Raw genomic sequence first — 27,329 nt, 5'->3', positions numbered from 1 at the left:
TGTTGGGAGGAGCTTGGTTTCTATGTTTAATGCAACGATAACGTTAAAGAAAAGTGGTGACTCCGAAGAAGAAGGAGAGATGTGTCATAAGGGACTGTCATACAATCCTATTGAAAGTATTGTTTTTACTTTCTGTAATAGTTGCATCCCGATTTCACAGTCCTGATTGTTAATATTTCAGAAGTGACGAAACTGTTTCAGTGTATCAAGAAAATGCTGTTTAAAACGTGAAATATTAAGAATTTAAAACCCGAGAATTTTTAAAAAGTACAATAAACTGTGAACTGAGAGTTTATGCCTCTTAGGAAGCAGTTTCAAGTTCATTGTAGTTATTTTGTTAAAATTGCTTGTGCAGATTAGTTGTACTTTCAATGGAAGAAAATGTTCTGATTTCGTAACTTCGTCAAATTTTTTCTTAATGTACATCTTGTTTTTCTATTTCTGTATGAGATCTAAATTAAAATCTGGAAAGTAGTAGTATCCTTTTAATGCGAGATGTTGAATGAAAGGATCACTTTCACTAGTTTATGTATTTACTTGCTTCACATGCAGTTGATAGAAGTACAGCTTGTACTTTGAGTTGTTTTTTTTTTTTTTTTTTTTTTGGTTTAGTAATAACAGAGGAATTGTGCTGAAGGGTACATATTGCCTCACTTGTGGAATGTATATTTATGAGAAGGTCAGAGAGAGAACTATTAGCCCTGGACACCTTTTTATCCCTTCGTGTCTTAGTTCTAATCTTTCCCTCAGGAGCCCTATATTTTACTTTGTTCATCATTCAGCATTTTTTAAGAACTTGCTATTGTATTGGTTTCCACTGCCCTGATTTTTTTTCAGACTGTTACTTCTCCTATGCTTTTTTGTTTCCTTGGTAATTTCCTCTTTCTAACTCTGGATGGCAGGCAAAGCCCTACCCTTGTTCTCTTTAAAACAGAGTTTTGAAATTTAAAACCCAAAAGAGACTTTAGTAGGTCCATGAATATCCTTAAATGTCATGGAAAATACAGTGTATGTATTCAAATAAGCATTTTTCACGGAAGAGGCGTTTTTATCAGATTCTATGAACCCCAGATTCTCAAGAATTACTATACATCTTTCTTTGGTAAAGAAACACACACATCTTTTCTTATGGTTTTACCTGTCACTGTGCTGATAACTCCTATGTTCCTATAAGTACATCTCCATTTGAGTGTTCCACTGTTACTTCGTCCTGTAAATACAAGAGATTTTTCTTTCATATTAAATTGGCCCCCTTCCCAGTTATTTCATATTCACAAATGGCATTCTCCTTGTGTTTCTGATCAAAAACCCTGAAGTTGGATTGACACCTCTCTCCTTACCCCATACTTCCTTGTCACCAAGTCCTGTGTTTTGTTGTTTCCCCACTTTCAAAGTGTGGCTTAGCGTAACCTTCTCCTTTACAGTACTATTATCGTAATTTCAACCTTTGTCACTTTATGCCTACATTATTGTAATAACTAAGCGAAGTTCTCTGTAAATTCATTCTTTCCATCCTCAATGGAGCCTCCACCTAGCAATTGCCTTATTTCCTCTAGTTAGAATTCAATTCCATTTCCTAGAGGTTGGTCTAAGCCTCTCTTCTATTTATACCTTCAGTGTGTTTATACTATCCTATAAATAGGTAGTCTAGTCTTCCCTGATCTTTTCTCAGTTGATAGCACCTCCCATTTTACATTCTTCTGTTTATACTTTTGCAATATAACGTCTGTTCAGCTGAATTTACTCTCAAAACTCTTATCTGCATTTACTGGTGATGTGATGTGGGAGCAGCTAAATTAATCTTGTTGATTTTGTTGACAGCTGTCTATGTTTAGTAATTTTTGTTTGATAATTATAGTTTCTAGAGAGGTGTATTAAAATATAATCATGAAAATGTCTAGTCGTCCTGTAATTGTTCCTTTTTTTTTTTTTTGCTTTATATACTGTATTTCAATGCTAAGTTGATAGGTGTATTCATAATTAGTCATAACGGTTATATTTTATTGAAAAGAAACAATACAGACTCCTTAGTCCAGGCTTATATAGCTCTGTCTTCTGCTTGACTCTTGGGCCCATCTCTACAATTTTTCCCGTTTCTTACTTCCTTTTAACCACATTGTTGTTCTTGGTATTCCTGAATAGACAAAGCCCATTCCAGTCTCCAAAGTCTTGGTTGCTTTTTCCTCTGCCTTGAATGCTTTTTTCTCAGATACTTTTAATAATTTTCTTCCTCACTTCATTCAGGTGGCCGGTAAAATGTCAACTCAATTCTTCTCCTGACCAAATCAACTAAAATAGCACTCTCTGTGCCCTTCCTCCCCAACCTCCAGCTTTACTTTTCCTCATGGCACTTCTCTACCTGATATTCTACATTACGTTACTTATTTGTTAGTAAATTGTCTTCTTCTCCAAGGCCTAGAGTACTACGGAGGTTTAATATAAGTAAGTAAATGGATTACTCCTTTCACTATTGTTTAGTATCCCTCTTTTATCCTTATTTAATGCTTTTACCTTAAATTTGTGTTAAAGTGCTTTTTTACCTTGTCTTGTTATTAATATAGGCGTGATACATCATTTCCCACATTCTTTTGTTTTCAATTGTTCTTTGTCGTTATATTATAGGTGTGTCTAGTAACTAGCATGTAGCTGGAGTTTTCATTTCTAAAATTTTGCTCTTCTTGTTCACTCTTTGTACAAATCCCTTTTTTGCCTTCTAATTTATGTTCCCTCTGTTAGATCATTGACATTGTAAATCTGCTTAACTTTTTCTGTTATTTCTAAATCATGGTTACACATTTTGCTATTGGCTAAATTTGCTGATCCTCTCTCTCGAGGTTTCCTTACGAGTTTTATAATCTTTGTGAGTTCAGTTTCACTGGTGGTGGCTTAGTGTGGGAGTTCCATTTGCCCTGAGCTTTGGAAATGACCTTAAGTAGTAGTTTCTGTTGACTTGGCTCAGGCCCCACGGGGTTCACCAGCTCTGACTAGTTTTCCTTTGCTTAGGGCCTCTGCACCATCAAGGTGATGTGGCTGCAGATCCAGGTGTGTGATTCCGCTTCAGCTGTGGACTTCCCACTATTGTTCTATTTTTTGTTTTTTGTTTTATTGTGGTTAAAAAACACATATTGTAAAATTTACCACCTTAATTATTTTTAAGTGTATAGTGCAGTGGTGGTAAGTACGTGCACATTGTTGTAAAACAGATTTCCAGCACTTCATCTTGCAGAACCAAAACTCTATAATCATTCAACAGCAACTCCCCTTTGCCCTCTTCCCCCAGCCCCTTGTAAACACTGCTCTGCTTTCTCTGTCAAGGAATTTGACAACTCTAGATACCCCATGTAAACAGAACCAGCATTTGTCCTTTTGTGACTGCCTTACTTTACTTAATTATGTCCTAAAGGTTTGTCCTTGTTGTAGCATGTGACAGGATTTCCTTCCTTTTCAGGGCTGCATAATATTCCATTACATTTATATACCGCATTTTGTTTGTTCATGTGTCCGTGGACATTTGGATTGTTTCCACCTCTGCTCTTGTGAATAGTGCTGCTATGAATATAGGTGTGCAAATATCTCTTTGAGACCCTGCTTTCGGTTCCTTTGGTTGTATACCCAGAAACAGGATTGCTGATAGTGTGTTTAATTTTCTGATGAGCCACCGGACTGTTTCCGTAGCAGACGCCCCATTCTTGGCCCACCAACAGCATTCAAGTGTTGCGACTTCTCTACATTCTAGCACCTGTTATCTTCTGGGTTTTCTGGCTGTTATAGTCGTCGTCATATTGAGTATGAGGTGATATGTCATTTGATTTAGATTTGAATTTCTCTGATGATCAGTGATGTTGAGCATCTTTTCATATGCTAGTTGGCAATTTGTATATCATCTTTGGAGAAATGTCTGTTCTCCATTTGGAGAAATGTTTGCCCATTTTTAATTGGATTATTTGTTTTTTGTTGTTGAGTTGTAGGAGCCCAATTTTGGTTTTGAGCATGGCTTTTTATCCACAAGTACTTTAATTGTGTTTTATCAAGTATTTCTGTGTTGGGGATTGTAGAGCTTTTACGTTAATTCAGCTTATTATGTTAACTGGAAGTCCTGAGGAGTTCAGAAGAGTGAGGAGGGCAGGTAAGTTGCTTCTTTTCTCTCCTCCCCTCTGTAAAACTGTATTTTAAAATAATATGCTCACATGCAATTTAGAAAGAACTAAATTCAGACTACCACCTTCTGAGTAGTCACAATAGGTTCTTGGTTTCTGTCTTTCTCAGTCTTGTCCCATTACTCCATTCTGTCAGATCTGCTAGAATCATTGTTCTAATGTCATCCCTTTGCTTAAAATACTTTATTGACATTTAATCTTTAATGTCCTTGGCAAGATTTATAGGACCCTTCATAATCTCATCCAAACTATCTTTGCAACATCATCTTCTACTTTTCCCTCATTATTCTCTCCTGGTCCTGGAGCAAAACTGGACTATTTGGCAATTTTTGCTCATATTGTGTATGCTTTCTTAAATGCTTTTTCCCGTTACCCAGAATTCTCTCCTTCCCTTCTTATCTTTACCATGTGATGAATTTTTTCTTAACTTTGCCCAGTTTCTAGTGTCTTTTTTTGGACTTACCTGGATATCTACTCTCATCTTGTGTCTTACAAGGTACCATCTGTTAAAGTGCTTTAAACTCTTTGATTTTTCTGATAACAAAAGTAATACCTGCTCATTGTAAAAAATTCAGAGATTACAAAAGTAATAAGAGCCCTTCACCTCATTCTCTTTTGATCCCACGTTTCAGTTCACAAGAATAAATAAACTGGTCCTTACCTTTTCTCAATCTCTCCCTTTGTGTGTATGTGTGCACGCATGGGTGCGCGCGCGAGCCACAGATTTAAAGTGCATATGTAGGTTTTTGTTTTATTACATAATACCTATATTGGTCTGTCTTAATGTGTGAATAGTACATATAGCATTGTAGCTGGCCTTTTTCACTGTATTCTGTATGAAGGATATGTCGGTATATGCAGATCACCTGGTTCTCTTTAACTGCTATGGTAAATCCACTGTATGTATGTACCATAATTTATTCAACCATCCCTTGCTAGAAGACATCCCTTGCTAGTAGAATTATTTTTCAGTGTTTTGTTATTTCAAGCAATGCTGCTGGGATTATTTGTATATATCTTTGCAATATTATGCAAGTATTTCTGTAGTATAGATTCTTAATATGGGAATTGCTGACCAAAGATATGTGCCTTTAAATTTGATAGATAGCATTTAATATTTCATTAGATACTGTCAAGTAACCCTCTGTGTCCCCTTTCTCCAGCCCATTATCAGTACTGGATATTATCAATCATTTACATTTTTGCCAGTTGAAAGAACAAAATATCTCTTGGGCATTTTTCTTTGATGTGAAGAATGTTTTCATATATTTATTCTTCTGTGACTGGCCTGTTTATGTTGCCTATTTTTCTATTGTGTTAATCTTTCTTACGTGTTCTTTTTATGTTGTGGTTATGGACCCCTTGTCTGTTAGATGTTACACATAGCTTCTTCTAGTCTGAATTCCTCAATTTAATAAGCACTTATTCCTAGATAGTAAAATCTTCTTTACGCAGCTGTCTCTAGCTCTAGATCGAAAGTTCCTTAGTATCCTGTTTGTCTTTGTGGTCTGCATCTAGCAACGTGTTTACTGTAGATTAACGGTTATAAATGCTTTACAGTGAATGAAATATAAGACCCGACTCTTGGCTTCAAAGAACTTAAAGCCTAATGTCATATAAACTTGTTAAGACTTTATCAATAAGGAAGAAAAACAATTTAGTATCTAAATTGTATATTTAATTATGTGTTGTAGGGAAACTTATCTATTGGTAACTTCTCTAAATTAGTGCTCATAAAACATCCTACTACTTGCTTTCTTTTTTCATTGACATCTGTACTGAAAGATGAATTTTTTTGTTAGCTTAAAAGTGAAATCTGTCAACCATAATGGAAATATATTATTCTGTCTTTTTTTGAGACAAGTTAACAAGTTTAGTTTAAGTAGTAGTGTATTTTATTTGTATACTCAATTTCAATTTTACCTTGAATCCTAATTTTTTTTTTCTTTCCCATTTCAGGTAAGCCATGAATTATGGCGTTTCTTAAATGAAGTGTTCAGGAATGAAGTGAAAGTCAAAACATATAGAAAATAAGTGATTTTTAAGTTATGTCTATTAGTTTGACTATAGATATATATATTTACCTCCTCAGTAATGCGCGAAGTCTTTGTGGGAAGCAGAAGAGCAAGCAGCTGCATTTCTTGTGCTCACCTAAACATCACTGGAGGATAAGCCACATCAATCTACAAAGAGGTTTCCATACCAGCAAAGTAAGATGTAAATGGACCAAAAGTGAAGCACATTCTTGCAGTAAGCACTGCTACACTCCAAGCAATGATGGTTTGCATATTGGGATTTTGAAACTTAGCACTTCCGCTCCCAAGGGACTGACAAAAGTGAGCATTCATATGTCCCGTATTAAAAGCACTTTGAATTCTGTTTCAAAGGCTGTTTTTGGAAATCAGAATGAAATGATCTCACGTTTAGCTCAATTTATGCCAAGTCCTCGAATATTAAGAAAAGTATCAGATAATGATTGGTTAAAACAGAAAAACATTAAACAAACCATCAAATCTCTGAAAAAATATAGTGACAAATCAGCAGAAAAGAGCTCTTTTCCCGAAAAGCAAAGTCACATTATAGATAAAGACGAGGATACCAGTAAACAAAGCCTTTTTCATGACTCAAATAGTATAACCACAAAATTTGGAGAGTCATTCTACTTTTTATCCAATCAAATTAATTCATACTTCAAACGTGAGGAAAAAATGTCTCAGAAAAAGGAAAATAAACATTTCCAGGACAAATCAGAACTTGAAGATAAAAAGGTTGAAGAAGAGAAATCCAGTTCTCCAGATCCTGGTGTTCTGAATGATAAAAAGCTAGACTCAGAATCTTCTTTATGTACTGTGGACAAGCCGAAAAATGGGACACCTGAGGTTCTTCCAGTTTCTACTAAACAAAGTATTGCTAACTTTCTTTCTCGTCCCACTGAAGGTATGCAAGCTTTAGTAGGTGGTTATATAGGTGGACTTGTCCCCAAATTAAAGTATGAGTCAAAGAGTCAGTCAGAAGAACAGGAAGAAACTACTAAAGCTGAGCATGCTGTCAGCAAAGACAAAAATGCAGAGGAGAAAAAGCGTTTATCTCTTCAGCGAGAAAAGGCAAGTGTTATTTAGAGTGGGTTTAAGTTTTAATTTTTCTCATATTTATGTTTTATTTCCTAATGGGACCTTAGAAATTTTAACAATTTGTTAGTATTACTAGAGCAGCTTCATATTCTAATCATACGTGTTTTAATATGTCTTAGATTATTGCAAGAGTGAGTATTGATAACAGAACCCGGGCATTAGTTCAGGCATTAAGAAGAACAACTGACCCAAAACTCTGCATTAATAGAGTTGAAGAACTGACTTTTCATCTTCTAGAATTTCCTGAAGGAAAAGGAGTGGCTGTCAAGGTAATTTTAATTTATTTAATTTGGTTTTGTCTCGGAATAAAAATAATAATAAACCTTCTAAAATGGAGAAGGCAGTGCTATTCATTTTTTTATTTAAATACTTTTGTGGTTTTTGTCATATGTGTAATGTGTAATATGTTCAGTAATTGCCCCATCTATTCTCTGATATACATTATGGTAAATGTTCCCTTTTATTCTGTGATATAAAATATGCTCTTAGTACTAATATCTATACTTTGAGATTAAACATTTTAAAATGAAGCTAAATCTCAGTATATTGGCTTTTCTTTGCTTCAATTCTTTCAAATATAAATTAGTGAAGATAATTTAGACCCATTTTAAATGGACTGTTTTCAGAGAAATGCTATAAAAGATGAATGATATGGCTGAGTCTCTTTATATCTGTACTTCTAGGATTATTTGTAATATTTAATGAACAATTTAAAAATACCACATGACATAAATGATGTTAACATTTTATTAGTGCTTATTTTTAATTTGCTATTCAGAAAACTGTAAGTTAACTTAGTTCACATTTTTTCAACTTTTTGACGACCATCTTGCTGAGAAATTAACTCTTTGAATAATGTACTCTTCTGTAGTTTTATATAGTATAATACATACATTATAATGGCTAAACTTCAGAATTACATGTTCATAAAATTTGGGATTATCTTTCATATATGTGTAATCTCTTACCTAAAAGATAAATTTTCAAAATAGATATATGCATTTAACTCCATTTAACATTTCAGTGATGTACTGAAATCAGAGACCTAAAATAGAATTACATATTTTAAAGACCTCTTAAAAATTTTTATTGAAATATAATACACACGCAGTTATAAGTATAAAATTCACTGAATTTTCAGAAACTGTACACGTCCATGTAACCAGCACCAAGTTGAAGAACAGACTTTACCAGAACTTCAGAAGCATCCCTAATGCCCCAAGTCACAATCTCTCCCAAAAAGTAATCATAGATTGGTTTTACCCGATTTTGTGTATTATGTAAAATGTTATAATAGGCTTCTTTCATTCAACGTGTTGATAGGAATCATTCACACTGTTCTGGGAATTTGTAGATCTTTCATACTCGTTGCTTTTATATTTAATGGTTTGAATGTATCACTATTCATTGTACTATTGATAGATTTCCGAGTAGTTTTCGTGTTTAGTCTATTATGAATGAATAGTCTTGCTAACAGAAATTTTGAGGACTCTTATTTTGCATAACTGGTCCCAAATCTAAGGAGCCTTCAATTCTAAGGAGAAATGTGATGTAAGAATGTATATTCAGGTCAGTTATGAATGCAAATCTAGAGAGTCTGAAAGAAGTTCTCACTCTTCCCCTAAATTATAAACATCTCACTAACAGTGAACCTGATATTGTGTAAGACACGTTAGCATATATGCTGTCATGTGAACTTTCCCAACTAAATTTTTTATTATTAAGAATTGAGCTTTTTAAAAAATTAAATTTATTGAGGTGATAAGGGGCTAATATCCAGAATATATAAAGAACTCATACAACTCAACAACAACAACAACAAATCTGATTAAAAAATGGGCAGACGACCTGAACCAATACTTCTCAGAAGACATACAAATGGCCACAGATACATGAAAAAAGGCTCAACTTCACTAGGTACCCTATTTCCGCGAAAATAAGGCCTAGCCGGACAATGAGCTCTAATGCATCTTTTGGAGGAAAAATTAACATAAGACCCAGTATTATATTGTATTATATTACATATTATATTATATTATATTATATTATATTATATTATATTATATTATAGACGTGGTCTTATGGCAAAATAAGACCGGGTCTTAATTTTTGCTCTAAAAGTCACATTAGAACTGATTGTCCAGCTAGGTCTTATTTTTGGGGAAACATGGTATTAGGGAAATGCAGACCAAAACCACAGTGAGATACCACCACACATCTGTAAGAATTGAGCTTTTTAAAAAGGGTGGAATTATTTGTTATAAATCCTCTATATGAGTTTTATCTAGGCAATTGTCTTTGACACCGACTACTCTAAAAAAAACCTACTTTCTCCTTTTGTGTATATATATTTTATGTACTGCATTTATGGCAGCCATATCTAGGAAATTGTCTTTGATCATTTTTTTCATTTTTGGTGGTGAAGGTGGTTTCCTTTCACTATTTGTTAAATAAAACAGTAACTTTTATTATTTTTAAACGGGCAGCACATTGACATTGAAGAAAATTAGAAAAAAGGAAAAGAAAAAATTAGAAAATAAAAATAACATGTTTTTACTACCCCAAGATTACCACTGTAATGTGTTTGTATCTATTTGTATTAGATTAGGCTGAGTTAAGCTCTAATAACAAAACAGTACCAAAATTTTAATAGCTTAATACAAAAGAAATTTGTCACTCATGCAAAATGGACTGTAGGTTTGGGTGACTCCAAGACCGTGTACTTCCATGTGGTGGCTACTTTGATCCTGTTCCCTGTATCTCTGGACGAGGCTCCCTTGTCATTGCTATATCAGGGTAAGAGTATTTCAGCAGAAAATACCACAGGTTTCTTCTACTCAAAACTTACTTGTCCCATCCAGTTGTGCTGTTCTGAGGAGTACTGCCTTTGTATTCACCGGATCTGGCACCATGAGATTTCTAGCTCTTCCCCAAAGTCAAAATGATTTAGAACATGGAGGCAGCCACGACAGCACAACTAAAGACACTCACAAAAGAGGACTTCCAGAACTGCTTCAGAAAGTGGCAAGAACGATGGGATAAGTGTGTTGGAGAAGAGGGGTAGTATTCTGAGGGGGATAAATGGCAATGTGTCTTTTACTGTAATAATTTTTTTTTTAATTTAAACATTCACCGTGTCTTTTGATCACACCTTGTAGTTAAAGACTCCACCAATATCTTGAGGTGAAACCAGTCTTGTGATTGAGTCCCCTCAAGTCTTCATTTTTGTGGCTTCAAGCCTATGAGACTCTAAATGATCAACTGTTTCCTCTTTCCCTGATTTTATACCATTCTGTCTGAACCAAGCCCAGTTTTTCAATACTTTGTTTCTTCTCCCACTCAGCAAATGCCTCAAGGGAGGAAAAGACATAGTTTATGAACTCATTTCCTAGCAATTATCCCCTTTCCAGATTCTTAGTGCGCCCCCCCCACCCTTCTCATTTCTTCAGCCGCTCTCTGATGCTTTTAAACAAAAGATGGCACTTTGTATTTTATTAAGCTTTTATAGTTGTTCTTGGAAAGATACCATTCTATCCTAACAAAAAATGGAAATTCACATTTCCGTGATCCACCATTGCTCAGGTTCCTCTAGTGGGGCCTTGGAGCTAAACATTAAGCCAGAGTAAAGAGGGGAGGGGAGGGGAGGGGAAGAATTTAGAACAGTAGTATTTCAGGGGAGGGGAGGGAAGGGGGGGAGGGGAAGGGGGGGAGGGGAGGGGAGGGGAGGGGAGGGGAGGGGAGGGGAGGGGAGGGGAGGGGAGGGAGGAATTTAGAACAGTAGTATTTCAGATTTGATTTATCCTAAAAAGCAAATGAGTGATGCATTGGGAAGTTACTTGATTTACTGAAGATTTCACAGCGAAAGTATAGCTGCCACTCGGCTATTCCCTTAAACCTTAAACCTGGGCTCCTGACCAGATAAGATGCTTCTGTGTATAGAACCTAGGGAACCTTTCATAAACTCAGCATAGAACCCTAAGGTTTAAGCTCTTGCCTCTGATCAACAATATGAAGTTGAACACTTAGAATCTTGAAGTTTCAGTTTTGTTTAAACTAATTAACTGTAATGGTCAGCTTTTGCCTTCTACTGTAGTTTTATTTATTAACATTTATTCATACTTCACTCTGAGCTACTCTTGTATCCCATGTGCAATGTACAGAAGATTTTTTTTTTCTTTTAGTAACAAGTTTAGTTTCCAGTCATTACTATGTATGAAGCAGTTTCATCTTCTTAACTTTAGGATTTAGACAAAATATCGTACAATTTATAATGTTAATCTTTTGTAAATTTGTGTTAAGTAAATTGTATTTAATTGTTAAGCGTTGCATCTTTTAAAGGAAATGCTTGGATAGAGGTTAATTTTGACCTAGATATTAGGACAGATATATTCTAGATATTAACATTACTATGTCAAGCACTAATGTATCATTTAAGATTACAGAGAAAGTAATAAACACTGGTACCTTGATTACATATGATGGTCAACATGTGTGTTAAAAATAATAAAAAATTTTCACTTTTGATTTGACAAAAGCAACAAAATATCTTTTCTCAATATAGGAAAAAATTATTCCATATTTATTGCGATTGAGACAAATTAAAGATGAAACTCTTCAGGCTGCAGTTAGAGAAATTTTGGCTTTAATTGGCTATGTGGATCCAGTGAAAGGAAGAGGAATTCGTATTCTCACAATTGATGGTGGAGGAACAAGGTAAGGCTAGAAATACGATTTTTAACAACTGTACCTCTAATTAAGCCATAGAGGTATTTTTTAAATTAATTTGGTGTAATTTCAAAATTTTGAAATAAAACATGAAACACTTTTCCATAATTTACTTCTTTATCAATCTAAGAGCTTCTTTAATATGTATCTGAATTTACTTTTATTTTAATTTGACCTAGTATTTATATTTTAGTTTGGTCTTTTCAGATCTTTTTAGTAGTTTAGAACAGTTTATCAACCAAGATTCTCTTAAAATCTTGGCAATATTTTATAATGTTAGCTTTCTTTTACTGTATTAGCCATATGTATCAGTCAATGAGTCATTTAGTAAAGTGATGGTTTTAAAAGGACTTTGTATCAATAACTTCCTGACTTCCTGTGTCTTCACTTGCAAATGTCAATTCTTGTGCTATAAGAAATAGTAAATGCATTCTTAGCTCAGAAGGAGATAGTTTTACCGTCAAGCCCCATTCTTACTACTGGCAATCCATCCATGCTTCTTCTTATTAGTTTCTCTAGTTCCTTCCTACTTGTTGGTTAAATTCTTTGTCATAGTTTTATGGACCTTTCCCTCCAAATTTACTTCTCCAACTTCACTGTCTGGTATATCTGCTTTGCCAGTCAGCTCTTCTGTATGTTAAAATGCTATCCTTATATTTTTGTTAAATTCTGTAGTCCTATGTGGGAGCTAAGTCCTTTAAATTTTGACACCAATGTGAAGGAGTGAGTGATGAGAGAAGAAGTCTACTTAATAATCTAGGCGGGGACAATAAAATACCAACCTTGGATGGTAGCAAGTCGGAAGCAAGAGGAAGGAACAGTATGCAAAAAAATTGTGAAGAAAAAAGGGGACTGGATGTAATAAAAACAGGGCGAGACCACTCTGAGTGTCCCTCCTGTAGATGAGTAGGACAGAATTGCACGGATAGGGGAGGAGGTGCTTGGTATTGAGGAGTTCTGTTTTGCACATGTTGAATATAAAGTCTTACACTCCATTTCGAAGTGCTCACTTGGCAATTGAAGATGGAATTGACTAAGAGAAAAGTCTTAGAAGATCGTTTATTTTTTAGGGAAGTGAAATAATCCAAGAAAGTGAACGTCATTCATGTGATGAAGTGGTAATGAACTGGAGAGAATCCTTCTAATTCATAGAATTGGTTCCAAGTGATGAGAAGTAGGGAAAGGGGCAGTTAAGTGAGTAAGGAATTTTCACTGAGGAATAGGAAGAAGCCAAGTCCTCTCTGCCCCTAAGTTCAGGGGAGTTGGGAGGGATGGTGTCATTCATTGAATCAGCTGCAGTGCCTACCATGTTCTAAATACTGATTTAGGTCAGTAAACAAAACAGACAAAAATCCAAGTTTTCATGGTGCTAATATTCTAGAGGAAGAAAGAGGAAACAAATAGGAAAAAAACAACAAAAAATTGAGTAGCAATGGCTGCTATGAAGAAAATAAAAGCAAAGGGATAGAAAGTAACAGTGCTATTTTAAAGAGCGATCATGACTGACGTCTTTTTGAAGAAGTAACATTTGAGTAGAGATCTGAAAGAAGAACATTAAAGGACTTCAAATGTCTATTTAGAGTGAGGGAGGTATGGTGAAAAGAGGTTTGTGACCTACAAGTATTTGACTTGAGAATGGTCGTTTTGATAGTCGTATAGGGAGGAAATTGAAGTGAAGATGTTCGGGAAAACCTAGAGGTGGGTTAGGCTGAAGGTGAGTTTACATCAGTGATTCTCCACTAGAGGCGACTTTGCCGCCTAGAAGACATTTGTGTCTAGAGACACTTTTGGTGGTTAGAACGGGACTGCCACTGCATCTAGTGAGAAGACGACAGTCGCTGCTAAGTATCTATAGTGCGTAGGATAGCCCAATACAAAAAGAATTATCCAGCCTGAAAGGCCAGTAGTGCTGCTGTTCAGAAACATTGGTTTAGGGGAATATGGGAAAGTAGCCAAAATGGGAAATTTGTGTTGAAAGGAGTAAGGTATGGGAGCTTATGAGAAAATCCGTATCTTTTATTTCTTTTGTATAAGAAAGGCTGGTGCAGTGTAAGGCATATAAAATCAACCTGGCAAATATATTTATTTTTAAATTCATCCTGAGTTAATTTATAAATACAACACTTTTATTTCCTCATTATACAAGTAAAACGGGGAAAAAAAAGAAAAATATGAAGAAAAACAAAACAAATCATAGCTCACAATTCCAAAATTATGTTTAATGTTTTGATTTATTTCTTCTAATCTTTGTTTTTCTATGTGAATATATGTTCATGTTTTATTTTCTTTTTATAAGTAACGGAGGTCACATTGTTAAATATAGATTATCCAACATTTTCTTTAATTCTTCCTATCTTACCTTGAATTCATAATGTGTCTCTCTTATAAGCCATCTTATGTTCTCTTACCGCTCTTCAAATCCACATTACTTCTTATAATTAAAAAAAACACACAACTGAGCATCTTTTGTTTTCTGCTTTCATCTTACAGTATTTTCTGGTGACTTCCTGTTAGCAGTATCAAAGCACAATTTGGCACTCTAAGTTTTGTTTTGTGGTATCTGACTGTCGTTGTGTTTCAGAACTTCTCTGCCCCATACCTTGTATTGGGATTAGAATGTTTCATTATTTCTGTATATTCTCCCAGTATTAAGAGTAGTCTGTGTCCTAGAGAGTATTATGCTCAGTGAAATAACTCAGATGAAGAAAGACAAGTACCATATGATTTCACTTATATGTGGAATCTAAAAAACAAAAAATGAACAAACAAAACAAACTCAGAGAACAACCTGATGATGACCAGATGGGCGAAGGGTTGGGGGTTAGGTGAAGAGGTACAAATTGCCAGTTATAAAAATAGTCACAGGGATGTAAGGTACAGCATAGGGTATATAGTCGATAATATTGTAATCACTGTGTATGGTGTCAGATGGGTACTAGATTTATCTGGGTGATCACTTCATAAATTATATAAATGTCTAATCACAATACTGTACACCAGAAACTAGTATAATATTGTATGCCAACTGTAATTGAAAAATAAATTTTGAAACATTTAAAAGAATAGTCCGTGTGTTACATCCTGAATTAGCCTATGCATCCTAGACTGTTTCATCTTTCACATTCATCATGAAGCTATTTGTGGCCTTTGACAAGGATCCAGAAATGAGTAATACAGTATAAATTAATACATCCTTAATGCAGAGCATTGTCCTAAGGTTATTGAGAGTTTTAAAAAATGAATAAAAGAAAGCTTAAAAATATGACTAGTGAAATACATAGAACAAAAACGTATAGAAGCATAAGCGACCACTACGTTAGTAAGAGAAGAAACCAATATATGGCATCCCAAAACTGGTGATTGGAGGCTTTAAGTATTTTCCATGGTTGAGGTATTTAAACAACAACAACAAAAAATCTTACATTGGATATCTTTGTAGTCTAAAGAGGTATTATTATAAATTTAAAAACATGCTGCTATGGCACAGATTTCATACCATTATTTAGATACTGGATTTTCAAAAGTGATCTTTGAAACTTAAGAAACATTTTTTTTAAATTTTTATTAATTAAATGTGTTTTTCCAGGACCCATCAGCTCCAAGTCAAGTAGGTGTTTCTATCTAGTTGTGGAGGGCGCAGCTCACGGTGACCCATTTGGGGATCGAACCCGCAACCGTGTTGTTAAGAGTACCGTGCTCTAACCAACTGAGCTAACCTGCTGCCCAGAACTTAAGTAACTTTTACTGATACTAATTTATATTATTAACTTTCATGTTAGAATGTAAGCTAGAAAGGCAAATTTTAGGATTGTTTTATTCAATAACTTTTCTTGAAAGAAAAATTCTCATTTTACCTTTCTCTTTTCTATAGGGGTTTGGTTGCTCTTCAGACACTGCGAAAATTAGTTGAACTTACTCAGAAGCCAGTTCATCAGCTCTTTGATTACATTTGTGGTGTAAGCACAGGTAATCATTATTTGTGGAAGTGGTAATAAGTTCATTATGAAAAAGATTAAGCACTTACGTTCAAGATCATGGTCATTCTCTGAAATGATGGATATTAATTTCATGTTTTGACGATGAGTAATCCTTTGGTTCGCTTAATGTACTTTTAAAAATATTGGGAATGTTAACATTCAGAAAATGGTTTTGTTTTGTTTTTTAATTAGTTTTAGGTGTACAAAGCAACTTAATAGACATTTACACACCTCACAAAGTACAGAAAAAGTTTTTAAAGTGCTTTTCTAGTACGTTTTAAATAAGCAACAGTGACAAACACAAATTATGAATTAATTGCTTTCTAATACAGTCACCTTAAGGAAAGTGATGAAATGGAAGGAAGCTAGGTACTCAAATTGTACTTGAACCAATAGACTATTAAAAGATGGATAAGATTTTACTTTTTTTGTGAGATGTGTCCCTCTGTGAGGAAATTGCTTCTTCTATCCTTTTTTTAGAAATCTGGTTGTTTGAAGTCAGAATTTAAATGGATAAATGTGAGAATCTATATTTTTGAAAGGCTATTTTTAATATTGCTATTTGATATACATTTAAAATTACAGTTTCATGTTTGTGTAGAAGAAATTGGCAACTTAGAATACGATTGTGATTGAATAATTTCTTAGTTTTCACTGACACTATCAGGTGATTATTTGTTTTGTTTTTCTGTTTCCTTACACCAGCTCTCTCACACCCGTCTATTCTGAGCCCTCTCCCCACCCCCCGTGAAGTCTCTCAGGATACCCATAGATATTACTTACTTGCTTACTTACCAAGTAACACTCAAGGAATACCGTGGTTCCCTGAAAATAAGACCTAGATGGACAATCAGCTCTAATGCGTCTTTTGGAGCAAAAATTAATGTAAGACTCAGTCTTATTTTGCTATAAGACTGATTTAATATAATGTAATGTAATATAATACAATATTCCAGGTCTTATATTAATTTTTGCTCCAAAAGACACATTAGAGTTGATTGTCCGGCTAGGTCTTATTTTCGGGGAAACACAGTATTACGATTGCAAATCCTTGCTGTGTATTGTACTGTTTGACCTGATAATTTCTCACTTTCCATTAGTTTATCTTCATCGATTTTTACTTCTATTTCTTTTTCTCATTTTTGGAATTATAATAGTAGTTCTAAAAACTACTAGCAACAAAATCAAATGATTTATCTACATTATGTGTGTCAAGTATGACAAATATTCCCAAAGGGCAGGTCAGTTGATGCTCAATTGTAAAAACTAAATGAGAGCCATTGCAGGGATGATTCAAAAGCATAAGGAATCAGTGATTCCTATGATGTTCCACTAATTCCTCAAGATGTTAGCAAATTTGGAAAATGTTGGGTTAAAGGAAGTTAAACAGGTTTCATTACAGAGGGACTTGTGAGATCTTTTAATATGTTAAAAATGCATTGTGACTCTCAGGATATGAAAGCAATACGTATATCCCAAATTGATTTAACTATGGAAACTTTTCTTAAAGAGGCATTTCCTAGTTCTTTTTTGGAGCTATTACCCTGACCATTTGTGTTGAATTTTAGAATGGTCCTAGCAATTCAAACATTTAAACATCTACAAACTAACTACTTACTTTGGCACTGTTTTTAGTAGGTGGATGCTCAATGAAGAGAATTTTATATCACAGAAATTTATCCATGGAATAGAATATCTGCTTATGTAGTATGTACATTTGTGTATCACAATATATCTTTTCCATTGTGTCTTCTAGCTTATGTTTACCTTAACTTATAATAAATCCACTGCTTATAATTTTCATTTCTTTTTTACTTTCTATGTATTCTAATATAGAAATTTTATTTCACTTATAATTTCTATAAAGTTAATAAATATATATCTAAACTAAAGTTAATGTCCTTACCAGTTCAATAAGGTTCAGTTTTTTAATATCTGCTCATCTCTATAGTAGCTCTGCTTAAAAGGAAAGGAACTTAATTTTTTGGAAATTAATTTCTTGTGTTAATTACAACTTTTCTAGAAGTTGAAAATAACGATTCCTGTTTTATAGTTACGCCATACAATGTATTTAAAAAATATAATCTCTTTTATTAGAATAAGGCCAAGTATAATAAAATATATAGAATATTTAAAATACATTATGATAGTGATTTCCTGTTTTTTCTTTGCAATCTCAGAGTAAGCAGTGATGCTATACAGGTTTTTGCCTCATCCCCTCACTTTCCCCATCCTCCAAAGCTTTCTCCTCCTCTTTTCCTTGTTAGTTCAGGGTTAGGCCAATTAGATACACTAGGTGGCAGTGTGTCTTACCAGTTGCTGCTAGGATATGTAATAAGCTATTTAAAAGGACATCCCAGAGACCTAATTTCTTTAATTACATTGGTTCCCAGGATGAACCTGAAGGAGTCATTATTTTAATGAATTTGGTAAGTTGTCAAATATACTGTATTCTGTGACTAAAACTAAGGAATTTATTAAGGTTAAAAAGGACACTACTTACCTACCACAGTACCTTATATGCTATTGAATGTAAAACAACATATTTTTATATATCTTTAAATTATCATCATCATCATCATTGGTTAGCATTTGTCTTTATTGAGGCCTAGTAAAGCCCTTTACATGTGTTACCCCAGTATAAGGACCTTACACATTTCAGATGCAATAATTACTTTATAGATGAAAAAAATTGAGCCTCTGAGAGGTGGTTAAGTAGTTTGTCCCAGGTGGCACAGTTAGAAAATATCAAAGCCAGAATTTTAACCACGTCTATGGCTCAAGAGATTTTATAAGTACTGTAATGTCAACACTGGCAGAAACTAAGGATTCTTTCTTTCAGGTGCTATATTAGCGTTCATGTTGGGATTGTTTCATATGCCCCTGGACGAATGTGAGGAACTTTATCGAAAATTAGGAACAGATGTGTTTTCACAAAATGTCATTGTTGGAACAGTCAAAATGAGTTGGAGCCATGCATTTTATGACAGTCAAACATGGGAAAATATTCTTAAGTAAGTTATAATTATTCTTTTTTTAAAATGTCTTGATTATATAGATAATATGTGCATATTATAATTAGTGAAATGCCAAAAAATGTAAAGAAGAATATTTACATATAATTACTACTGTTAATATTTTGGTGAATCATATTCTAGTCTCTTGGGTTCATATGTGTGAGCTTAGCATGTAAAAGTTTCAATTGCCTTTTTAAAAATTGAGACCATGTTGTATATAGACCATGTTTGCATCCTGTTGTTTTTACTTAACATATTATTCTTCCTTAGGCATAAATGTATTCTTCTAAAACATTAATTTCTAAACATTTTTTCAAGTTACTACAAAGCCATTGTACTCACTTTCCAAAAACAGAAACATAAAGTATAAACTAAAAATCATCCACAATCTTATTCAGAGCTGTAGACCTCACAGTATATTTTCTTCTAGTTTTTTTTAGACTCCATATATTTTCGTATACTTTTTAGCAGAAAGTATATTGTACTTGTAACTTTTTATCCTTTCCCTTTTTTTCAACTTTATTGATATCTCGAGAAAATTTTAAAGACCACCACATTTCACAGTATGGTGGTACCATGTTTTCTTAACCATATACATTTAGGACGGTCATTCCTAATTTTTTTGTGATTATGAACATGCTGTGGTTGGAAAATTTACATTTCTCCACACATTTCAGAATATATGAGTAGGACAGTTTACAAGAAGCGTAATTATTGGGCCAATATTGATGTCTTTTAAAAATAATCATATCTTTATATGATTATATGAAATAGAGAACATGTGAAGAAAACAATGCAAATAACTTGTAACCCCACTAAGAAAAAAGCACTATTAACATGGGATGTACTTTTCTCTAGAATTTCTTACAGATAAATAAGTGTATATGTGTGTAAGGTTGTGAGTGTGTGTGTGTGTTTATCCCCTTCACAGATTGGAATGATCATGCACATTTTAGTTTTGTATCCTGCATTTTATCATGAATGATTTCCTATGTCATTAAATATTTTGAGGCATATTTTAAAGGCTGTTCATTATCCTGTTTTATGGATGTACTATTTTTTATTTAACGAATTCCCTATGGGAAAAGGAGGCTAATTTAGATATTTTTACAGTTCAAAATGAAGTTTAAATGGGAATCATACATCTCTACTTAAATCTCTTTATATCTTTAAGGTGTATTTCTAGATTGAAAGTTCAGGTTAGAAAATATACGTGTTTTAAAAATCATGAGGGTGTGTGTGTGTGTGTGTGTGTGTGTGTGTGTGTGTGTGTGTCTGAATTGTTCTTCAAAATAGTCCCAATTTACCCACCCACCAACATCAATTTGTATTTCCATTTCCGTGATACACACACACACACACACACACACACACACACACACGTATATATGTCAGTTTCAGAGATTTTTATAATAGATAGTGTTCCCAGTTTCCATCACTTTGATTGTTGATGAGTTTGAACATTGGTTATGTTTTCTTATTGTATTTTTTTGTGCGAATTTCAAGGGCATAATATTTTCTCATTTTCCTATCAAGGTATTCCTCACTATATTCTAAATATATTGACCATTTATTATATGTTAAAAATGTGTTTTTAATTAATGATTTTTTAAATGTAGAGGAGTTTCAAATCTTTAGTCAAATCATTAATTTTGACTTTGCTTTCATGTTTAGAAAGTCTTTTCTATCTTGCAATCAGGTACGTTTTTATATTATTTTCTAGTCCTAAGGTTTAATTATTTTAAATTCTGAAGTCATCTGAAATTTATTTTGATGTATATTGTAAGGGGATCAAACTTTATTTTTTACTGTTTTTTTTATCCCCCCATCATTTTATTGAGAGAGTTTTTTTTCGGTGATAATGATTTTGTGTGATTTTAGGGACACTATTTTTAATTACAGCATCAGTAGAATCTAGGAACGTTGAGAATTTTTTCGTATTTTGACTTCTTCTGAAACGAGCAGTTAATGTTCCTGCTCTTTGAATTTATATTCATAACTTAATTCATTAAAGCATTTTGTTTCTGTTAATAAACTCAAAGTTGAAACAAAACGTAATGTGAACTTTGCTTAAAGTCTGAAAGCAGCATGTTCCCTGTAATTCAAGTGTCCCTGTACCTTTTACCTTTTTCCCTTTTCTCTTTTTTCACTTTTTTTCACTTTTTCCTTTTTTTCACTGATTTGAAATACCACCATTGTCACATTTAAAATTTTATGTACATTAAGAGTCTGTGTCTAAGTTTTTGTTTTTTTCTATTGATTTTTAAATTTTTTGTCGAAATTCTTTACATAATGTTTTTGTATTGATATAGCAAGTCTTTTCTCCTTACTCTTCTTTTTCAAAAATCTGTTCAGTATTTTCATTTAACGTCCAAAGTGAATCTTAGGTTACTCGTATTACATTATAAAAAAAAAAAAGTCCCACTGCTATTTTGATAGAAATGTAGCAGTTATTTTGTGGAATAGTATCTTTCCAAATGAGCAGTCTTCCCATTCATTACTGTATATTGCTTATTTTGGGGTTTTCTCTTGTGTCTGTTAAAAAAATAATGTGTATGAATTCTCGTGAAATCATAAAATCGAAATACTAGTCTAAGTTTTTAATGAAGATTTGAAAATTTACTGTAAGACCAGTCTCTTTGCTATGAAATATTTTTTTCCTTTTGTTACTCATTAGAGTATTTTCAAGTATTTGCGTGTTGCTATTTCACTGATAATCCTTCAAAGGCTTCTTTATTTCTAATCACAGCATTGATAAACTTTCTAAGTGTGGTCAGTTGTTTTTTCCTTTCCCTACTTTTTCTGTACCCTTTGCTACAAAACGAACCACTTCAAAACTAAGTGGTTGAAAACAACACTTTAGTCTTATGATTCTGCATAACTGGGTGTTTCTTCTGTTCTTGTCTAAACTCACATGCCTACTGGCAGCTGGCAGCTCAGCTGAGATGACCTGGACAGCTGGTCTCTCTCTCCCCAAGGTCACTGTCATCCTGGACTTCATCCTATCATGATGGTCTCAGAGTTCCAATAGGGCAAGCCCCACTGCATAAGTTCTTATCTAGAAGCCTCAGTTTAATGGCATTTTTGCTGACATCCCATTGACCAAAACCATTTAAACCTGGAGTCTGTGTGGAGAGGGATTGTGTACAAGGATGTGGCTATCAGAAAGGGTGACTCATTCGGAGCCTTTATTGGTGTAACCTACCACACCTACTCTCGGGCCTTTTTGTCTGGTTGTGATTTTTGTTGTTGTCCCCCCATCGTTTTAGTGAGACAATTTTTTTTTTCGGTGATAATGATTTTCTGTGATTTTAGGGACACTATTTTTAATTACAGCATCAGTAGAATCTAGGAATGTTGAGAATTTTTTCGTATTTTGACTTCTCTCTGAAATGAGCCGTTAATGTTCCTGCTCTTTGAATTTATATTCATAACTTAATTCATTAAAGCATTTTGGTTCTGTTTAATAAACTCAAAGTTGAAACAAAACGTAATGTGAACTTTGCTTAAAGTCTGAAAGCAGCATGTTCCCAGGACGTCTGTCCCAATTTTACAGCAAATGTCTATGAAAAGATAAAGTGAGAGACCCACAGAAGAATAAAATTGAATTGCTCTTCATACAGAAGAAACATGTAGATCAGATTGGGAAAGACAAAGATCTTGTCTGTTTTAGAAAGTATTTTACATTGATATTTTTAAGGATTATAAAGGGTAGATCTTTTCCTAGTTTGTACATACTACCCTGATATGAATGCACTGACATTCTAGTTGAGAAACCTAAATATTGTTTGAAAAAAATTGTCATTAGAAAAATGTTTTTTTCTTACTGAGGCATGTTGGTGGAAAACAGTCTTTATGTTCAATACAGGGGAAAAAAATAATTTTTAAGTTTGGAAAAAATCTGCACTGAAATAAATTCCCTTGTAATGGAATTATAAAAATTGCTGCCCAAGGAAAATTTCTGTGATGTTGCAGTAATTCAAATGCCAACTCAGACGATTGAAAAAACATTTTTTGGGGGGTGACATTGGCTTTGTATTGCTAAACCAAGTTTAAAGTAAATCTTCTGATCTGGTTTTTATTTTATTTTATTTTTTTAAGATTTTATTGGGGAAGGGGAACAGGAGTTTATTGGGGAACAGAGTGTACTTTCAGAACTTTTTTCCAATCAAGGTGTTGTCCTTCAGTCTTAGTTGTGGAGGGCACAGCTCAGCTCCAGGTCCAGTTGTCGTTTCTAGTTGCAGGGGAGCGCAGCCCACCATCCCTTGCAGGAGTCAAGGAATCAAACTGGCAACCTTGTGGTTGAGAGCCCACTGGCCCATGTGGGAATCGAACCGGCAACCTTTGGAGTTAGGAGCATGGAGCTCTAACCGCCTGAGCCACCAGGCCGGTCCTTGATCTGGTTTTTAGATTGCTCTGGAACTAGCCTACCCACACTTCTGCAGCCTTATCTCAGCACAGCTTTCATTCTATCAGTGGGATGCTGAAAACATCTTTATTCTGCCTTCATCTTTACCATGTATATATCTGTCCTGGCTTGGAATGTGTTCCCTTGACATCTTTTGGTCCTTCTCAAGCTATACCTCCATGCGTCTTTCCCACACACCACAGCCTGTACTAATTGTCCCACCTCAGAACTGTAGACACTTGCAGTTTGAATCAGATTAATAACTACATGATCCAATAAATGTTTCATGTGCATTTATTGGATTATAAGCCTCCTAGAAGAGATTCCAATACTTCTTTCTCCCTCATAGTGCTTTGACAAAGCCATGAGCAAAACAGTATGAGCAAAGTGTATGTTCCCTGGTATTAAGAGATAAAATCGTTTTGACATAATTTATTTCTTCTCCTCTAATAAAGGGATAGAATGGGATCTTCACTAATGATTGAAACAGCAAGAAACCCCACGTGTCCTAAGGTAAGTTTAGAGTCTCATAAATTTATCACCTCGATGGAATTGAAGGCCAGGTCAAAGCACTTATTCTGAAGGCCCTTTATTAAAGTAAAAATTTCTTAGGAACCTCTTTCAATAGATTATATTGATTCCTTATATATTGAGTCATCCTAAGACATAGGATGTGATCATTAGATCTTTCTAATCCAGTAAAAGTACAAGAAAAATTTTAAGAATATGAAAGAGTAAGACTAAAAACAAGGGAGAATTTTTTTATCGTAAGGATTAATCAAATAATTGTGGCATTTCCTCCCCTAGATTTTTTAAAAGAAATTTTATATGCCTCTTAGGTATATATTAATGTACAAATAGAATCCCAATTTAAAAAATGTTACTATTAATAGGATATGTCTCAGTGTGGCTTCTTTCTCTCTTACTTGAAACATAATGATCTGAGTATTGCTTCACTTCTGTGTTCTTTGATAATACTTGTTATTTGATGAACAAATCGGATTTCTGCACCTAGGAATCCCATGCAGCTTCTGTTTATTCTTAGATAACAAACTAACCATTAAAAATCAAGCGCAGCTGTCTCTATTGCTCTTTCACTCTTGCCTATTATACTTTCATTCATTCTTTAGCTATTAGTTATGCACCCCCTGTGTCAGTACTGTGCTACGAGACATTTGGAATAGTTAGTGAGTAAATGCAGACATGGAGGGCAACGTAGGCATTCATCAGATAATCACACAGTGAGATCGTTTCCCTAAAGTAAGTGCTATGAGCACAAAAGCAGTTCTCTGAACGCATATATTTACAGGGACATGAGGAAGGCTATTCTAAGGAAATGAGATTTGAGATCTCAGTGTGAAGGCCGGTGAGTAGGAGTTTTCCTGGCAAAGGGAATGACCTGTGCAGGAGGAGTTCTGGAGAAATACAGGAAGTGGAAGAGTTCCGGAAGACTAGAACACATGGACCCAAGGGCAGCATGTGAAATGTGGCTGGAGTGGTAGGTGGATCAGACCGTGCAGTCCCTGAGAGGCCATGATACTGAGATGGGGACCATAGGGGACACTGCACACCTCTTGTTTGTTCCCCTGTATCTTCAGAGTTTTTTGTTTGTTTGTTTTTAAATCACGGGAGTTGCCTGTTTTAAATAAAAGGATAAAGTGGGTGTGGGGGAGCTTGACCTGCCTCAAAAAGTGATTCACTCATGGTAAATGGCACAGCCACCCATGTTTCTTGATTCAGCCTGTCCGTTTACCAGTTACTAGAAAGACCCTTTGGGTTGTAGCCTATGGCCTCCTTAGTGGCCTTAAACACCTAAGGCCACCCACAGTGGCCTTAGATGCACACTTGGGATATGGCCTTGGTTTATAAAATAGTAGTGCAAACAGGCCCCTTAGCACAGGAGCCTGACAGCTTTGGCCTCGTCAGTAACCTTTCAGCTTCTGAGGATTATATTTGAAATCATTAATATAGCACATTTTACATAAATTCAGCTGGCATCGATAAAAACTGAGAGCAGGGGGATCAATGTTAGTTTTTTAAATAAAAAAAAAAAATACCCAGATGCCAGTTATTAACTGATCAGAAAATCTTGATAGTTTGTATTGTCTTAGAATTTCAGGTATTAAGGTCATAATGCTTTCAAAGAGCACAGAAACAAAGACTAATTCGTAAATTATATTATGAAAATAGTGTATTTATCTTCAAGTAGTTTTTATTTATTACTATTGCTGTTTCAATTATTTATAAAGGTCTGCAAATTTGTGCATTTTTGAATGTCTTTTTAAATAGCTATCAAGTCAGGTAGTCAAACATACCTTTTATTATTGTTCTCTTAACAATTTCTCAAAATTATCTCAATCTTTGTATCTACTTCCCCATAAAGAAATACCTTTTTAAAAAGATTGGGTTCCCTTTCCTTAACATTATAGTTATGTTATACATTTATCTTGATGGGTGGTATTATACATTGTTTATTCATATTACTAAATAATACTTAATTTTTACAGATCCCAAATATGGCTCTTTACAGTGGGTGTTGTTCACTTTTTAATTCACTAGGTAGCTGCAGTAAGTACCGTAGTAAACAGAGGGATAACACCAAAAGCTTTTGTGTTCAGAAACTATGGTCATTTTCCTGGAGTCAACTCTCACTATTTGGGAGGCTGCCAGTACAAAATGTGGCAGGCCATCAGAGCCTCCTCTGCCGCTCCAGGCTACTTCGCAGAGTACGCACTGGGAAGTGATCTTCACCAGGTAAGTGGACTGAGGGGCTCATCCTTTAGAACTTTATGTGACTAAAAAGAATCGGCACATAGTAAATGGTCCCTGAACTCACAGAGGGATCAACCATGATTTACTTCTTCATGTCTTCATGTGCCAGAAGATGTGCAGTACAGGATATTTTTATTTGGTGTTTTGTTTTTCTTAAATCTTCTGGCTAGAGAGCATAGCATAGGAAAGATTTTGTTGTATTTTATGTAATGTGATTCGTAGCCAATTATAATTTTATTGATGGCAAAATGAAGAACTATGTATGATTGGCTTTCCAAATATGATAAAAATTCAAAATGAAGAAACACAGTCCCAGAAAATGCAAAACCCAATCTGACAGCTTTGGTAGTCATATTTTGAAGGGGAGGATATAATATGATAATAGTAAACACTTACTAAGTTAGCTATGTGCCAGACACTTATATAGTCCTTTGCATGTATTATCTCATTTAGTCATCACTGCTTATGAGGTAGATTTATTTCCATTTTACAAGTGAAAAACTAGAATCTTAAGAAAGTTTAAGTAACTTTTAGGGTCACAGCTATTAAGAGACAGAGGTAGGATGTTAATCTGTAATTATACGGTTTTAACATTTATGGCTAACTGATAGAGAAAGTTGAATATTATTTCTGATCATTTATTCTTTTTCTGTTATATAGACTCATTTACTAATCATAAATTTTTCCTCTGTCAAGTTTTTCCACTATTGATGGAAATCTTAACTCATAACTTATACTAAGTGATAAAGTCACTAAAGCTTTTAAGCTGATACTTCCAAAATATAGGTATCGTATGTATGCTTAATTTTTTATATGATAGTCCACTTAAAATCAATCTCATTTGATGGAGGCAATAGCCTTAACTTTCCTCTCTAGTCACTGAAGTATGTGTGCTCCTTTATTTCATGTTCAGATATATATTGAGAGAAAAACTAACATTTTGACAAGGTTTTTCAGGTGTTATTCAAAAGCTTATATATTTCTTCTGTATATAAACTGCATATCAACTATATAATTTAAATGTGTAAATGTTATACTAAGAAACATTTTTATCAATTTTATTTTTTCCTATATTTTTATGTAGTAGCTTAGATATATTTTAAAATGTTACAGTCAGCTATCCCATTTTATTTCTATCTTTC

The 27,329-nt window shown here is 34.1% G+C and overlaps 1 protein-coding gene across 2 annotated transcripts in view; it reads left to right on the top strand.

Moving 5' to 3' along the window:
- The window catches only part of PNPLA8 (patatin like phospholipase domain containing 8), a 47,964-nt gene that overhangs the window by 761 nt on the left and 19,874 nt on the right, over positions 1-27,329 (top strand). The window contains exons 2-8 of one of the 2 annotated variants that reach the window (XM_033088443.1): positions 6,117-7,261; positions 7,408-7,557; positions 11,850-12,001; positions 15,885-15,979; positions 18,833-19,004; positions 23,871-23,928; positions 25,975-26,169. In XM_033088443.1, coding sequence (XP_032944334.1) covers positions 6,206-7,261; positions 7,408-7,557; positions 11,850-12,001; positions 15,885-15,979; positions 18,833-19,004; positions 23,871-23,928; positions 25,975-26,169 — 1,878 coding nt within the window. In that variant the 5' untranslated portion in view covers positions 6,117-6,205. The remainder of the gene's footprint in view (positions 1-6,116; positions 7,262-7,407; positions 7,558-11,849; positions 12,002-15,884; positions 15,980-18,832; positions 19,005-23,870; positions 23,929-25,974; positions 26,170-27,329) is intronic. The other variant, XM_033088444.1, reaches the window with a different exon arrangement.

This window comes from Rhinolophus ferrumequinum, chromosome 20 (genome assembly GCF_004115265.2).
Source record: "Rhinolophus ferrumequinum isolate MPI-CBG mRhiFer1 chromosome 20, mRhiFer1_v1.p, whole genome shotgun sequence".
Classification (NCBI taxonomy): Eukaryota; Metazoa; Chordata; class Mammalia; order Chiroptera; family Rhinolophidae; genus Rhinolophus; species Rhinolophus ferrumequinum.
The sequence above is the reverse complement of the archived record's forward strand: the minus strand, read 5'-3'. Positions and strand labels throughout refer to the sequence as shown.